General features: G+C 40.1%; 1 protein-coding gene across 4 annotated transcripts in view; it reads right to left on the reverse strand.

Annotated features, from left to right (window-relative positions):
- pde5ab (phosphodiesterase 5A, cGMP-specific, b) overlaps nt 1–16,462 on the reverse strand; it is a 62,297-nt gene that overhangs the window by 40,961 nt on the left and 4,874 nt on the right. For 2 of the 4 annotated variants that reach the window (XM_026330932.1, XM_026330925.1), the window contains exons 1-3: nt 5,933–6,181; nt 2,769–3,306; nt 2,429–2,602 (exon numbers count right to left, since the gene is read on the reverse strand). In XM_026330932.1, coding sequence (XP_026186717.1) covers nt 2,429–2,602; nt 2,769–3,306; nt 5,933–6,030 — 810 coding nt within the window. In that variant the 5' untranslated portion in view covers nt 6,031–6,181. Of the gene's footprint in view, nt 1–2,428; nt 2,603–2,768; nt 3,307–5,932; nt 6,182–16,462 lie in introns of those variants that run through there. The other 2 variants (XM_026330938.1, XM_026330945.1) reach the window with 1 other exon arrangement.

Consider the following 16,462-nt stretch of genomic DNA (forward strand, 5'->3'; position numbering starts at 1 on the left):
CATGTTGAGTAGACTGGCCAATACACCATAGCCAGTTCCTTTTCACTACTGTAAACCTCACCCCATAATAATCCAGGGAAATATGTAACAGGATTAAATGGATTTTCTACAAAACTGTGTGACTGGTTGCTAAGTAATGAAGATTACTTTTCTCAAAACTGTATTTTGGCTGCAGCAAAGTGAAAGCATTAATAAGGAGATCACATCCCCAGCCTCTCTATAGATTGGTTTGGTTCAGGCTGCTGCTAGACACTTAGTTAGTCCAGCCCACAGAGGTCTGTACTATTGCAAACAGGTATTGGGAGGTATTTTTCTCACGGTACAGCTGAAATCAGTGTAATCCTGAGCACACTAATGGGAAGTTAAAGATCCAATCAGAGAGCTGGGGAGTCCCTCAGATGATGCAGATGGACTTCCTGGAGACAGTATCAGGTTCTTCTGTAGACACACACATAGACACGCACAAATACAGCCTACATCATGCTCACTTAGATTATGTAGAGTAACACCTTTCAATGACTCAGTTAGTGTTCATCATAATACACACACACAGACGCAAACGCAAATGCTAATTTGTATACACATTTCTCTGTGTGCATACAGTGATATCAGATGCCGATGATGCTGTTTTCCGGTTGCTGAAGCATAAATACACAAACATTTCATAATCTTTTTAAAATCTTTTTTAAAGATTGCGTGATGGAATCTTTTTTGTTCCACCCAGTTTGTTTTGTCATATGTGGTGTATAGAGCATAGAAAAATATGGCTGGAGCAGGAATACAAGGAATAGCAACAGTTTGATTCATATTGTACTGTGATGATAGTTATCTGCCAACTATCATTTTAAAGTTTTGGAAAACGAAGACCTAATAAAAACCTATGTTAAAAATTTAACAAAGTCACTTCATAAGTAAAAAAATATACTGTGTTCTATTTGCATCTGCTGATAGATACACTGTAACCTTTTTATATTGTGAGCATCACAAACATCAATAGATTCGACTACAGATGAGTCAGAATATCTGTTTTTTATATGCCAACATCTGATTCCTAATACAGCCTGACAATAAGCTTGCAATGTCGCATTTAACCTGCTGCTCAACAACTACTGAGGTGGTTTCCCATCCAAGTACTGACTAGGCCTGACCCTGCTCACCACAGATCAAAATATATCATTCATGTTTTTCTGCAGTTCAAAATAGAAATTCTGCTGAAATAGTGATGCCATTCCAATTGATTTTAATAAATCTCCACTGCTTTCAGCGTCTGTGTAGAAATAGCTGCAGCTTTAAACAAGACAGAATATCAAGAAGAGGACAAAGATTATGCTTCAAGTTTCACTGGTTTGATTTATACTGGAAAAAATTCAAAATGTAAAATTCCACTGTTCAAAGTCTTGGCGCTTAATTTGAAAAATTATAATCATAAAGACAGTTATAAATCTATAAGACTTTAGACCGTCTATATTTATGTATTATATATACTTTATTATATATAAGTCTATATATATCTTTGGATATAAACATGCCTTTTAGACTGAAATTCATTGTAAAAGAAGGTATTTTACAGGTCTCTATGTTTCATGCAAAAAAACCACATTCACACCCTCTGGAGTCAGGCTGCTATGATCACACACACAAGGACTTCATTATAACCATATATTTGCGCAAACTCTATTTCTTGTTGCTTTCAACCTCTCTCTCTCTCTCCCTCCCTTCCACCCACATGCACAAACTTCACTCACATCTGCTTCTTTTTGAAGACACTCAAGAATTCTTCCAGAGGATTGCACTCACGCTCACCCATATGTAGTGGTATTAGTACATTCATGTCTCCTAACATCCTAACAAATACTGTAAACATCTCACTCTCAACAGATCAGTAACCAGGCAACGATGTTGAACATTTTGGGGGCAGCTGGACAGGTCAGAAGTCAGTAAATCAGTCAGTAAGTAAGTGCTGAAATCTAAATCTGTAGGTAAAAAAATGGGGGAAAGGCCTATCGGCATGACCAATTTGTTTCTATGGTATGGATTGCATTTATATGCTACTCTTATCCAAAGCACTTTATAGTTTATCAGCTGTGAAAGTTAATAGGACAGGCTAAGACTGGAAGTAAAGTAAAACAGGTTAGGTTAAGGTCAGCCTCCACCAACATACATTATGTCAATGAATGCCATCAGAACTACAGTAAGACCAATGTGTGCATGTGGTGAGGATGAACCATCCAGAGGAGCACTTTGAACTACCTGATCTGCTTTGATCACCTCCATCCCTCTCAAGTCTGTTCTGTCACCAACTACACCTCAAAGAAAACACTGGCCCATTTAAGCACACACATTAATGCAAACACAGCAAAGCACTTCCTTACAGGCTGCACCAGCATCCACATCAACCCTGGTGGTGTTCGGGAAAGGAAATTCTCACCTCGTATGCGTTTTTGATATTGAGAGGTTGGCCTGTTGCGGCCACATGTCCCACAATGCCCTTGTTCCACTCCAGCCGGATGCAGCTACTGGAAGATTCCTCCAATGTGGAGCCTTCAGCCACATCAAAGAGACGGCTGACCAGGAACTTTCTGTTGGAGCTGTCCTCACCCACCTGGGACCACACACACACATACAGACACTGACCTAAAACAGGAACTCGATTGTTTCACATCAGCAGCATAAGCCTGAAGAGATGTGATCATGTTGGTGGTTGTAAATAGTTTTTAACACCCTGCTTTTGTAGTTTGACCCCCCAGGCCCATTCCCTGCATTCCTACCAGGAACAGTGAGTAGCGATCTGCAGCAATCAGCTCATTGATGTGGAGGAAGATCTTGTGGCAGAGTGCTGTCACATCCAAATGACTGGACACATCCTTCACCAGCTCCAGCAGCCTGGCACAGCGGTCACCCCCATTGCTGGTACCTTCCCCATTGCATCCACTTCCATTACCACCTCCGCCGCAAACACCACCCTCACCCATCACTGGGCCACGGAGAGGGACAGTTTCACGTTCAGAATCACTCAGAAATGTCAGAGAACCCTCAGAGTCTTTAACTACGATTGGTCTGAGCGGGCGGTCGAACTCTGACGCTGAGATTTTGCGAGTCGGGGTCCCGGGGGCTGGGCTGGGAACTGTGGCTGGGGAAGGGGAGCGGTTGTCCAGGAGGCTGAGGGTGGGTGGGAGGATAGTGGAGGTGGAGGGAGGGGCAGGCTCTGTGGAGGATTGGTGGGCCCGCTGCTGTGAAGGATTTTCTTTAGAAGCAGATGGCTGGATGTTGTAGACCCGCTCAGCGAACCAGGCATTCACCATCTCCCTATGGAAAAGCAGAAAATGCATCAGTCTCTCTCATGCTTTATCTGTGCATGTATCCTGTATCAAAAGGTTCAGTCTGGACTATCCTTACATTTCAACTCAATAAATTACTCTGCAAATCTAGTTTGTACTCAATCAAACATTTCAATAAGATTTGGACTTGCAACACCTTTGGTTTTAATCAGAATTAGTCCTTAAAATGAGTCTTTGACTCAGCGTCATGCTGAACAATGGCTACTTCAGCCACAAATGGCAGATTCAAGGTAACAACACACTGACCCTTTCGTTTCCCAAGATTCACTTCAGCTAGCTGTTTTAAAGACACCCATATTAGGTGACCTGACGAAAACCAAGAGTAATGCAAGCCGATGAAGTTACTTTTGTGTTATCAGAATCTGATCGGAATAAAAGGTGAGTCTGAAAGAGCTGTATCTTTAAATTGTTTCACGCCATTAACGGGTGTGAGGAGTCAACAGAAAGTCAGCCTACTCAGCCAGGTAAAAGACCAAATAGTAGTGTGTTAGTTAAATATTCCATTGTGTAAGCAGTAAAAGAAATACTCACCTAAAAGAGATAGGTCATAAAATTTACCAGAGAGCTAATCCTGAATTTCCCATTGGGTATGAATAAAGTTTATTTTCTCTTATAATTGACTAATTTTACAACAATATCTATTTACATTTGCTAACACTATCCACCATACGCTACTGATGATATCAGACCAAGTGAACACTGTAACACCAAATTCACCTCTTTATGTGTGCTATACAAGTTAGATAGTCTAACTTCAGGTTTAAAGCCAAATGTATGTACTTGGATTAGGTAAACTATTAGCTTAAAGGAAGCTTCCACCACACACACACAACTGGGAGCAACTTGGGATTGCTCACACCTTATGCAGCATAAACTGTGTATGTGAGCACCAAACCTAAAGCTACTTAATTACCAAGAAACCATTTAAAGGTAATTTAAAAGTTCATATAATTTTGATAGATAAAATATGAGTAAGTGAGAATGGCTAATAAAAGAGAATGGTTTATGTGATGAACTATTTTCATTTAGTTTGTGTGTGCTGTAGCTCCTTGTTGTGGCTAATGTGGATATTTACTGGAACAAAGCTAATGTAAGCATCTGTCTAGACAGGGTATAGGTTTGAGTGTGAATGCTAAATTGGATTTGATTATGGAGAAACCCTCTAATCATCTAACACATTGTCTAATCAACTCGTACAACACAATCAACACACAAGCACACACATTCATTTTCAAGCATGCACCTCTCTGTTTCAGCTGTAGTTTTCTAACCTGTTGCAGGTTGTGTGAATCATTCTGCTTGCCAGAAAAAGGCTACGTTCAAAAACTATGTTCACCTCAGTGAGTACCAAAACCTGGAGAAGGAGGTAAAAGACAGTGGCCATGAAATTAACCACAAAATCGTGAGCCTTGTGCCAGACAAATACAAGTTTGAGAGACAGAGAACAAACTGTTATGGCGGATTGCAGCGTGTCAGAGCAAATCAGGTTGAGTTCCTCTTACTCATCTCCCATTGAGCCGCCTGCCTCCCCACAGAGCAGACCCTAATGTAGGCTATGCAGGGGAGGTGTGGCTGAATCAATACCTCTCTAAGAAATGCCTCTCAACCAAAACGGCAGAATGGCTGATGCGTGCAAACCTCTTGCTCTGGAGCCAATCAACTTTTTTTTTTTTTTTTAATTTCTTATTTTCTTCTTTCTTTCTTATTTCTGTCAAACACAAGCAAGAGGGGAACAATATGTCCACTGACAATTATTTTTATGGAAAGTATTGTAAGATGGGAATGGCATTGAGATACACTGTTTGGCTATTGGATGAGAAGAAACTGAAAATACGTTAAGTGGATAAATGGGTCTGAAGAGGTTTGTCAGTCATACACAGTCCTTGAGTGTCCTGATAAAGTGCTGCCAGCTGATAAAATGCACAAATATGTCTACTGTAAAAAAAAAATCCTTTTATAGCATCAGCTGCCTGAGAAAGACACAACATGGCTAATTTGCTCAGCACTTTGAGGTCCAAAACAAGTACGCCACAGTAGAAAAAACAAACTTCATTTATGGCACCACCACCATTGTGGAAAGCTTGTATCATTATCACCAAGGACCTATTCAACGGCACACACTGAGAATTAAGTAGCAGTAAAAGTTAATGATTAAAGGGCCCTATGCAACTCTCAGAGCTGCTGGTGACTGTGAAGTGGATGGTGACATAGAGCAGAGCTGTGAGTGTGAACTACCACAGTGTCTTTCAGCAGTTCTGTGCCAGCCACAGCCCTGCAGGTAGACTACCTGAGGAGGGCACAATGAACCTGACAGACCCCCATCCACCTCCACTGGAGAGGATGTTTACTGTTGAGATATGATCTGTGCATGGTTAAATAGACCTCCTGACTCTAATAAAGAGGTAAAGTGATACCTCCAATGAAAACAATCTAAACTAGCAGAGGAAATTAAACTGTACCCGACTGGCCTCTGGGCTGCACACAAAAGCAAACACTTTATTTGCTCTGAAAACTAAACTCGCATCCACCAGGCCGCACACAAACAGCGGTTTAATGCGCACACGGAGCGGCAGCCTCCGCTCCGTCCCTTTTACCTTGACGCCTTCCTGATAAAGTAGGAGTGGGTGAACTCCAAGTGGTCGTCGAGCCACGCTTCCATCCTCTCGCTTTCTGAGGAACAGTAGTCCTCCATGGCGCACAGGCGGCGAGCTCCGGTAACTGTCTACATCTATATGCGGAAGAGTCGGTACCGAATAATGGAAACGGAGAAAGAGAAAGCACGAGAGAGAGAGAGAGAGAGAGAGAGGCAGAGAGTGAGTGAGAGCTGCGGTTCGCTCAGTGCGCGCGGTAACTACGCGCTTCCTAGTTGGTGAAGCGGCTGCTGGAGAAGTGAAGAGAGGGAGGGAGGGAGGGAGGGAGGATGACCCCCTCTCACGGCCCTGAGGAAGAGGACACTACAAATATATGAAAACTACATTAGCCCACATTACAGGACAGTAGACGAACGACAATACAACTAAAATTAAAATGACAATCTGTGATTCAGGTCATAACGGAATAAAGCCTAGTGATGATAGCAATGAGAGAATACAATTGGCTTTATTGCTATTACAATAACAAGCATGGGGAAACTGTGTATGCCAAATGTCCTGAAGTGATGTCACTTGAGTCGTCAGCATGAAATGAAAAATATCTGGGGGTGTGGAGCTGGAAAGATTATTACAGGGCAAGGCCACATTAGCCACCACTACCATAACACAACTCAATCCCTGTTTACTTACTTGTAGCTCTGACACAGTAAAGTTGGGAAGGTTTAAAATACAGACAGTCCCTTTTTCTTTTTAATTTCATATTTTAATTATAGTCAGACATAACAGTAACTTTTCTATCCCGTAACAGAGGATGTCTGTCCATCCATTACCTGTACTGCTTCTCCTCTCCTTCACAGGAGCGATCCAAGGTGACAGTGGGCCAGAAGTGAGGTACGCCAAGTCTGTCACAGGCCTGACACTTGGAGACAACCACTCACATTTACACATACAGAGTCACCATGCCAACCCAACCTGGATGTGTTTGGACTGTGGTAGGAATCTGCAGTACCCAGAGGAAACTCATGCAGACATGGGGAGAACATGCAAACTCCACCCTGAGTGAGTGCGGGCAGGAGTGACCCAGGAGGGTTCAGGTTAGTTAGGTTAACAGCTGCAACCAGAACCCAGTGAATCCTGACCATCTTGTTTTGGGTCAGGTTTGGGTTAAGTTATGCATAAATACACACACACACACACACACACACACACACACACACAAATACACATTTCAACACCTCTAGAGATACCACATGGTAATTAGCTAGCATTACAAGTGTTGTTGACCTATTTCTTATACTTTGTAAAGCTCCAAGCTTTCCACTGCCTCAGCTGTTTAAACTAGTTGAAACACATCCTGACTCTAACTAGATACACCACACGGTTCTCATCTCACTCTCACAAAGAGAGGAAAAAGTGTTACAGGGGAAAAGAAAAGTAAAATCATTATAAATATAACTGTATGATAAACTTACTAAGCAAAACAGGCAGAGACTGTGTACTGATTTACTTCAGCTTTTACACAATAATTCACGTTTATCATCTCCAGGGAATAAACAGCTACAGAGGCTCGTCTTTAATTTATGCTTAGATATTTGGTTTATACAAAGCTGATTTATAGCAGCTACAAAGCTTATGCTTTACTCTATCTACCCTAATCGGTTCCCCAGAAACATGCAGATGTAGTAGAAGACTCAAACAAGGCAAATACTAATGAAAAATGAGTCACACTTTTCTGATATTAGAAGTCATTGAAGAGTCTAGGTATTAGCACAAATTAAGTTCTTTATCACGTTTCAACTGCTTGCACCAGTTGCAACTTAGAGTCAATAAAGGAAATTGAACTCTGTTGTGAGAGCAAATGACTTGCCAATACAACTCAGATCATTCATTTATTAATCTCTGCTGTAATTAAGCTGCTAATTCTAAATAAACAATTTACAATAAACCTTAGCAGTAATAAACTTTTCAATTATTCTGTGAATCACATAACTGGAGGAGCTCAGGGCTTTATTGATGGAGTCTAATAGCTTTCCGTTTCGGTCTGTGCACTCACTGCACTGGTCTCCAGTGTCCTCCCAGCTGGACACTTGGTCCCGCTGCTGGTGTTACCTTACCAGCAGATGGTGGCTGGTTGTCCCGAGGGCAGTTGGGGGTAGTCTGGGACCGCCAGCATCATCCCAACCCCCTCTGAGCCTCCCAGCACACAAACAGCCAATCAGACATGACAGAGCCAGTTGTTAGTAATGTTGAGATGGAGAAGGAGGGAAGCACATAAACAGATGCAGATCTTCTTCAACCTTAAGGTATGTCTGCTGTTTTCCTTTGGTTTCTTAAGCATCTATACTGTCTCGCTTTTGTAAATCCTAAATACACAAACACTTTCAGATCTATTACTTACTTATCTATCATTTCCGGTGTCTGTACTCTCCATTGGACTGCTGAAACACACACACACATCCAAACACAAAGCTTAGTCCCTCAGGCTCCTTGACTCCTGAAGTTCCTCTTAATGTGTGTTAGGGCCAAGCTGGTCATAACTTGTCTGTACCACTCAGCTTTTCCCTCAGTAACAGAACTTGAAACACAATCTGTGGCTGCAAGTGCTGCACGAACAGCAGAATGCAACATCTAAAAGAGCCTGATTCTCAGACACACACTCCCCTATACTTCTCTTCATCCATCCCCCCATGGTCAAATCAGAGCTGGCATAATTTAAATGTGTTTTCTGACAGACCAGATGGACTGGCGAGGGAGTGTGTGTGTCTGTGTGATACAAAGTGTAGAATCAAAGTTTTGTTTGGATGCATGTTTATATGTTAGTATGAAAGTACAGTAGAGTTCAAGGAACTGTGAGAGACAAACTGCCATTAAAGACATTTTCTCCAAGCACAGTCTGAAGACACTGTATCCTTTAGCCTTTTTGTTGGTAATGGTAAAATTACCAAATTGGAGAATCTTGATTGCACTGGTCTGCAACATGGCTTCCATATTCCAGTCTTTTAAATTTAATAAAGCTAACTAGAGGAAATGGAAATGCAGGTTATAATAAACCAGAAAAACCCTGTAAGAGTGGAAGTAGACAACCATCACAAAGTCTGATAATGGCTGATGCTGACACTACCTCATCAACCTCTGAAACCTCTGCTGGATGACACAGACTGGCCAGTGCTGCAAACCAGTCTTTCTGAAGTGTTCTTACATAACCAACTGGCACTCCACATTTCCATATGCAAATGAAAATACAAACTTTCTACGTACTGTATAGCCACATGAATACAAATGAGAAAGCTGTATACAGTGTGCATATTGTCGGTGGAAACACATTCACAAAATGTATAAACTTAAAATCACATACATCAGAGCAGGAAATAGTCAGCAAGATGAGCACACACACTCATTTACATATCCTCAGAGTTGCAACTTAACTTGAAAAAACAAATACCTGGAAATCTATACTGTACTGTCTTGTACTATATGTATGTGCAAACAAATAAAATCCACTGTGCTGTGTAAAATGTATTAGTTGTACACAGTATACACAGCGATAATGTAATATGTATTTTCACGTGTACATGCGCATGTGAACGTACCCAGGTGTTATTTAAACCAAATACTGTTTATATCACACAAATTCATGTGTTATGTAATGTAGTACCTAAGGTAAATGCACAAAATGGGAATCATACACACACAGGCTTGTCCATCTAGAGCTGCTCAGTAAACAAGTCTGAAACACTGAGAAGAAAATAAAAACCTGACCAAGCCATCAGCCATACTTGAACAAAAATCTGCTCACAGCGTGCCATTAGGGCATGGATACTGATGTCGTCAAAGGAAAACCTTATGAAGTTTAAATTTGTGCCCGAACGACTGTGTGCTCCCCTCTAAGTGAGAACATATATCACTATTGCTGATTAAATCTTTACAAAATGGTTTAATCAATGCACATATTTCCTGCACTTTTTGAAACCATGTTGCAGCCAAAGAGCTAAAAAATTGAACTATTATGCGGCACAATACTGCATAAGTCTGCCCTGTCAGGAGCATTATGCCTCGAAAAAATCTTCAGTTGACGAGATAAAAGCCTTCTTTTCAGCATCACCTCAGTTTCTGAAAACAGGGCTGTTTGTGAGCAGGGCTATGTTTAATGGCTTCTCGCCATCCAGCAAATGTTTGAGAAAACACAGATGTGTGTCTGCTCAGTGTCAGGGCAGAGCGGCGACAACATGACTAAATCTCACAAGAGGAGAACGATGGCAACAGAGAGCTGTTCCCTTCCAGCTCAAATGGAAGCATGTTTGCAAAAAAACTGCTGGAATGCCTGCAATAGCACACAAGCAAATTGACAGCAGTTAAAAAAAACTCACATCATCTGTCCTTCAGTCGTAATTCTGTAGTGGAAGTATCACAAAACTGTTTGCAGCAAACTAGTGACTGGGTTTGAATGTTGAAGACAAATGTAGAGTGAGTGCTGATGTTCCTAATCCTTAACAAAAACACAATTTTCTGAGCAGTTGAAAGAAGACAAAGAAAATAAATGTTTGGACAGAAATACATTCTCCCACTGTGATTTCACTTTAGCAGTTGGCAGTAGCAAAAATAGATGGAGATCATAATGACAAAGAAATAGGTTGACCCTCATTTCTAAGGCAGTTTCAATTTAGAAAATTGTTCTTACTGACATGTTCCAGCTGCTTTGTGTGCACAAAATGAGCACATGTTCATCTGTGTTTATTTTGCAATTAGAGCAATAAACTGGTTTGACATTTGGATTGGCACTGGATTACTGTGTCCTCCTCATATGATGGATGTGACTGATGCCTTTTGCCCACTGCATGCTGGAACGGGCTGCAGCTCTCGCAGGAAACTAAGAAAATGTAGCAGGTACTTTTTACGCTTTAAGGTATGAACTGCTTTACATATTTAAGGACTAGACAGTTACATGTTCATAACATCGAGAGACTATCAGTATAACTATGGTACTTTACAGTGTTGCATTATAGGTTGCTAGTAGCCTTAATGCTGGGTAGGGTAGCGAGTATTTTGAAGTCCTTTTAATGTAAGTCTTCAGAGCTAGTACTAAAAGTGTTTGCTTAGTTCAGTTATTGAAATCTTGTCTATGTTTTACATTCATAGCAAGTGAAAATTTGTTCAAAGCATGTCCCAGTCTTTACTGCAGAAACAAACCAGCAAGATAATAAGCTCAAACAGCCAAGAATTATGGCTTTCATGATAATAGCCTCAAAAAGACAAAAAAGCAAATCATTTTGGCTGCATCCAGATTCTGATTATGAGTAGTACTACTGATTACAGCATTTTATGTTTCATGGAAATGTGGGGGCCATCTTATGGGATTAAGGGTTTTCTTGTATTCATGCTAATACTATGGTACAGTAGTAGACTAGTAGCAGACTTACATATGGCATATAGAAATCCCACTAAACAGGAGATATATAGCTGTAGAAATGTTCACATACATCATTTTACCTATGGTGCATATATATATATATATATATAAGCCCAAAAGGGTCTAACTTTGCTAAAGCATTTGCATAGTGAACTACATCTTAGCTGTGAACTTTGCAGCCACTTCTCAGTCAGCAGAGTTTTTGAGTGATGCTATAATTGATTGCCTCTCCACCCCCACAGAGGATAAACAGTGCATGATGACAGACACCCGGCTGAAACATTATCATCCATTTGCATGGCCTCTTAGCTTCTTGATGAGAGTTATGCAAATGAGATCAGAGTCAAAGTTGTTTTGATAAGAAGGGACTAGCCATCTCAGCTGCACCATCAACAGTCTTCGTATTAGAAGACTGATGTGTGTCTCAGCAGTAAAATCTGGCTTTGAAGATAAAACTACACTGGTACAACTCCTTCAGCAATGGAGATGTCACAAGTGGAGCATTTATGAGACTACTAATATCATCCATCCATCCATCCATTCATCCATCCATCCATCCATCCATCCATCCATCCATCCATCCATCATCTATACCTGCTTATCCTAATTAGGGTCACAGGGATCAGCTGGAGCCTATCCCAGCTCTCTTTGGGTGAAAGACAGGGGTACACCCTGGACAGGTCCCCAGTCCATCACAGGGCCACATAGAGACAAACAACCTCACACACTCACACTCACTCCTATGGGCAATTTAGAGTCACCAATCAACCTGACATACATGTTTTTGGACTGTGGGAGGAAACCAGAGTACCTGGAGAAAACCCACACAAGCACAGGGAGAACATGCAAACTCCACACAGAAAGGCCAGGTTGCGAACCCAGGACCTTTTTGCTGTGAAGCAACAGTGCTAACCACTCAGCCACCATGCTGCCCTACTAATATCATATTTATCCAAAATGAATGACGTGTTTATTGTAACCAAAATGTTGCATTCACCTTGAAAATGATGTGAGATCTCAGCTAAGGGAACATCCAGCACTTCTCCTTACTGTGAAATCAGGTAAAAGGGTCAGTGTGTTCCTGGAGGAACAGAGGGAACAGAGTCATATTGGGTGGATCCTTGGAGAGGTTAGCAATATTAAGGCAGCTGGATTTCACATTTCTGGCCAGTATTGTTTCTTTTGAACTCCAATTTTAAAACCTTTCTGCCTTATTCTTTAAGACTTAATGCTAAATTGGTTTGAACCATCATAGCTGGTGAAAGTGAATCAGAAGCATTTGCTTCCTTTTGTGTTACATGGTAAGCATATACTGTAAACTTGTAACCATAAGTAATGCAAGAAATACACAGTTTATACCACATAAGCAGAATAACAATGTCTTCCTTCATATCATTTGTCTTCCAGAGGACTTTGACTTTTATTGTCACGCATGGGAATGCTTTTAATACCCTGTTCATCTATCTTACATGAAAAATGCACGATCTGTTCTCAATTACCATCCAGTTTTGCGGCAGTTTCCAAAGTAATAATAGCCCCCATAACTCAGCAAAGACAGCCTTACAGTAAATGTTTCCATCTGCAAAGCATTTATCAGTTTGCAAGGTAATTCATATAGATTTCCACTTGTATATTACTGCACTGCTTGTCAGTGACCTCATTCTGAACTTTGTATTTCTGTTATGTAACCACAAAGAAATGTCACACAGATTTGTGCTTTAATTTGGCAGGAGGATGCTTGTATCTTGGTTTTGTTGTCTGAGGATAATGTAGCAGTGCAGAGAAAAGGAGGGATGTAGCCATGACCCAAGATTCATCTTGGCAGCTGCGGTTGGAGAGTGTACATGCACAGACAGTGAGAGTCTTCTGACACCGAATTGACATCCAGAATGCGAAACTAACCTGTCAGGCAAAGTTAAAGTCATAACCTCAAAAACTGAATCAGATAAACCACTATTGGCACTGCTGGCACTGAATACAAGTAGTGGATTATTTAGCTGTTTTTTTATGGTCTTCTATCCAGTATGTTAAATAGAAAGTATGTAGTTGTGAGGAGAAGTTAGGTTTTGCTTTTATTGTCCATTTTCCATGGTCATACTCAAAATAACCACTGGATAGTGTAAAACAAGTTAAACTCCTATATAGGGAGCATTTATGAAAATAATAGGAATAAATGGTGTAATTTCCTGTTAAATACAGAACATCACCCTGGAGAGACAATTTCAAACAGTTAATATAACAGCTTTCATCAGTCAGTTGTACAATAACCCTAGAGTCCCATTACAATACAGTAGGTCAGTCATGCTAGTGGCTCTGTGAGGCTATTTTGTGCATTGAGGTGCTTTGAGCTAAATGCTAACATGCTCATAATAACAATGCTAATGTGCTTATACTAAACCCTTACTGTATAATGCTTAGAGTGTTCACCATCTTAATTTAACACAGCATAATTAGCATACTAACATTTGCAATATACACAAAGTCATTTGTATTAACACAAAATGGGGACGAGCCCAAACTGATCATGTAGCTTCCATCAGTTCACACATCATTAGTGAGTGTGAGAGTGCAAGGCACAGAACCTCAGTATTTTCATTAAGACTTTAAATATTTACTTTATGAAATGAATTGACTTATCATGCTTCAGTATTGCAGGTGTTGTATTATTTTTCCCTGTAGCTACATGCTGCAGGTGAAAACAGGAAAGTGGCTAGCAACAAAATGTGTTCATGTTGACATATGCAAATTATTAATGTAGAGTTAAGTAGTGTCTGAGAACATAAACATAAACATAAAATTATATTGTCTTTCATTTGTTAGGGATGATAAAAACCATGAAATTCTCTGGTAGTTACTGCCAGCGTGACGTTTGGCTATTAAACCTGGAATAAAGCCACAAGAAACACATTTGAACTTTCAACAATTTGCCCCACAAAATTTGATAGGTGATCGTTTTAGGAGGGCTGAAATGCTAAAGCCCTCCCTAAAAAGGGTCTAGAACTGCCCCTGGTCAACCAGATTCAACAATACCACCCTTAGCCATGGGGATCATCAATGAAAGCTTTATTAATCTTAACGTTCAGTTTTCATCTACAGTTAGCGTTTGCTCATTGGTCATGGAAATGTATTCTAAGCAGTTTTGGGACTTCATGCCAAGTGTTAAAAAACATGTCCAGGTGCACAGCAAGCAGAAGTAGAACCCATCAGAACAAGAAATGGAAAGATGTGTCACAGTACACTGACCTAAAAAACATACTCATTTATCTCAGGCTTCACCACAGTTTGAGGCCAAACCTGAGTCACCAGTAAAACCCATACAGAGCAGCAAAGTTAGTGGTCATCAAATAAATCATCTGCAGGAAAATGCAAGCTATCTCCAGACAAAACGCGCGTGTGTGTGTGTGTGTGTGTGTGTGTGTGTGAAAAACTATAAAGTGAGGCATAAACCAAAAAAATAAAGATGTATTATATTATTATGTATGTATAGAAGTTAGAAAAAAGAAAGAAAAATGTTGCTTCATACTTGTTTCAGTTTTACTTCTACCTGTCTATTCCAGGTGTGTGTGCTCATGTATATGGAAAAAACACTGTGTGGAAACACACTCATTAAAGCTGTTTGTGTTGGTGTGTGAGTGTAGGCGTGTGTTTGTTGGGTGATGCCCCAGGGCTATGTTCAGATGGTGTTTGGTTAATAACCTACACACACACTTGTCGACACACTATATCCCATGATGCACTTGGAATACACACAGGCCTGATCAGTACAAGCTACTCATGCACATGCTCCCTGGACAATAAGGACAACACAAGAAGTGCAGCATAGTCGGAAGTTAGAAACAGACCTGCAATTAGGATTAGCCCACAATCTTTTCCCTTACGTTTACGGTCTAGTTTTGATGTTCTTGTCTGAAAATGTGCAACAACAAAACTATCCATTGCTACCTGTTAGCAATAACACTCATTAAAACAACAAGTAGTTAAAAATACAGTAAATGGTAAATGTACCAGAAATGATGCATGTGTCTTCAACTTTTCACCTGCAAGAGAATAAATCTGCATTTTTTTTTTACATAGCTTTAACTTCCTTATGAATTTAACCTTATCACTCCCCAGTGTTATTAAAATGCATTGTAGCAGATGGCAAAACATGCCACATATCAAATAACGCACTAATGAAGCACCACGTGCACATGCTTCCACATACATCCTGATCATCAACATGGGTGAAGTGTGTCAGTAATGAACAAAACATACTGGATGCTGCAGCAATAGACCAGGATCTCTGAGGTATAGTTTGTCTCTCTAGTTACTGATGTGGTTTGCTTTGCAGAAGCATGGGCAAACTGACATTGCAGGATCCAGTTACTCTTTTATTGTATGCTTTACACACAGTGAAGTGATGGTAATCAGGACATGACACCTCATGCTTCTGAGAAACTATCCATGGAGATTGAAGGCTGCTCTATGGGAAATGACAGAATGTTAGAAGCTGTTATTTCACTCAGCCCATTTGTTTAATGTAGAACTTATTCGAACCATCTGCGGTATCAGCTTAACATGTAATTAAAACTGCCTCACTCTGCCTACAGATGCTGATGACCTACGGTCCATCTGACTTTGAAACTCCTATAATATTGATTTTTTTTAAAAACCCCACTATAAAAAGTAAAAAAATTATGAATTTAGATTGTTGTTATTGTTGTTGTTGTACCTGAACAGCTAAACAAGCTAACAGCTTACTTACCTAAGACAGCTATGAATATTATCTAATGATGTTATAATATTAACACTATACTTGTCTTTATAAACAAACAAGTCTAGTGTTATAATCAGCTCATAAACTGGACAGCTTACATATGCAACTACCACTGATTAATGTACACGATATGTACTTATTCTGTATTCTGTCTGAAATAATAAAGGAAGATGTCATTTTAAACAGAATTACAGAAATCATTTAATCACATAATCACTCACAATTTTTACATTATATTTTTTGGAAGAAAATCAAAGTCATGTTTTTATCTTGTAATTGAGTTTATTGTTATACATCTTTTTCAATAGCCTCCAAGTGGCCAAAACACTATTAATGCATCTTTAAAATATAGAGTAGAATTAGTAAGTAG

Source organism: Mastacembelus armatus, chromosome 18 (genome assembly GCF_900324485.2).
Source record: "Mastacembelus armatus chromosome 18, fMasArm1.2, whole genome shotgun sequence".
Classification (NCBI taxonomy): domain Eukaryota; kingdom Metazoa; phylum Chordata; class Actinopteri; order Synbranchiformes; family Mastacembelidae; genus Mastacembelus; species Mastacembelus armatus.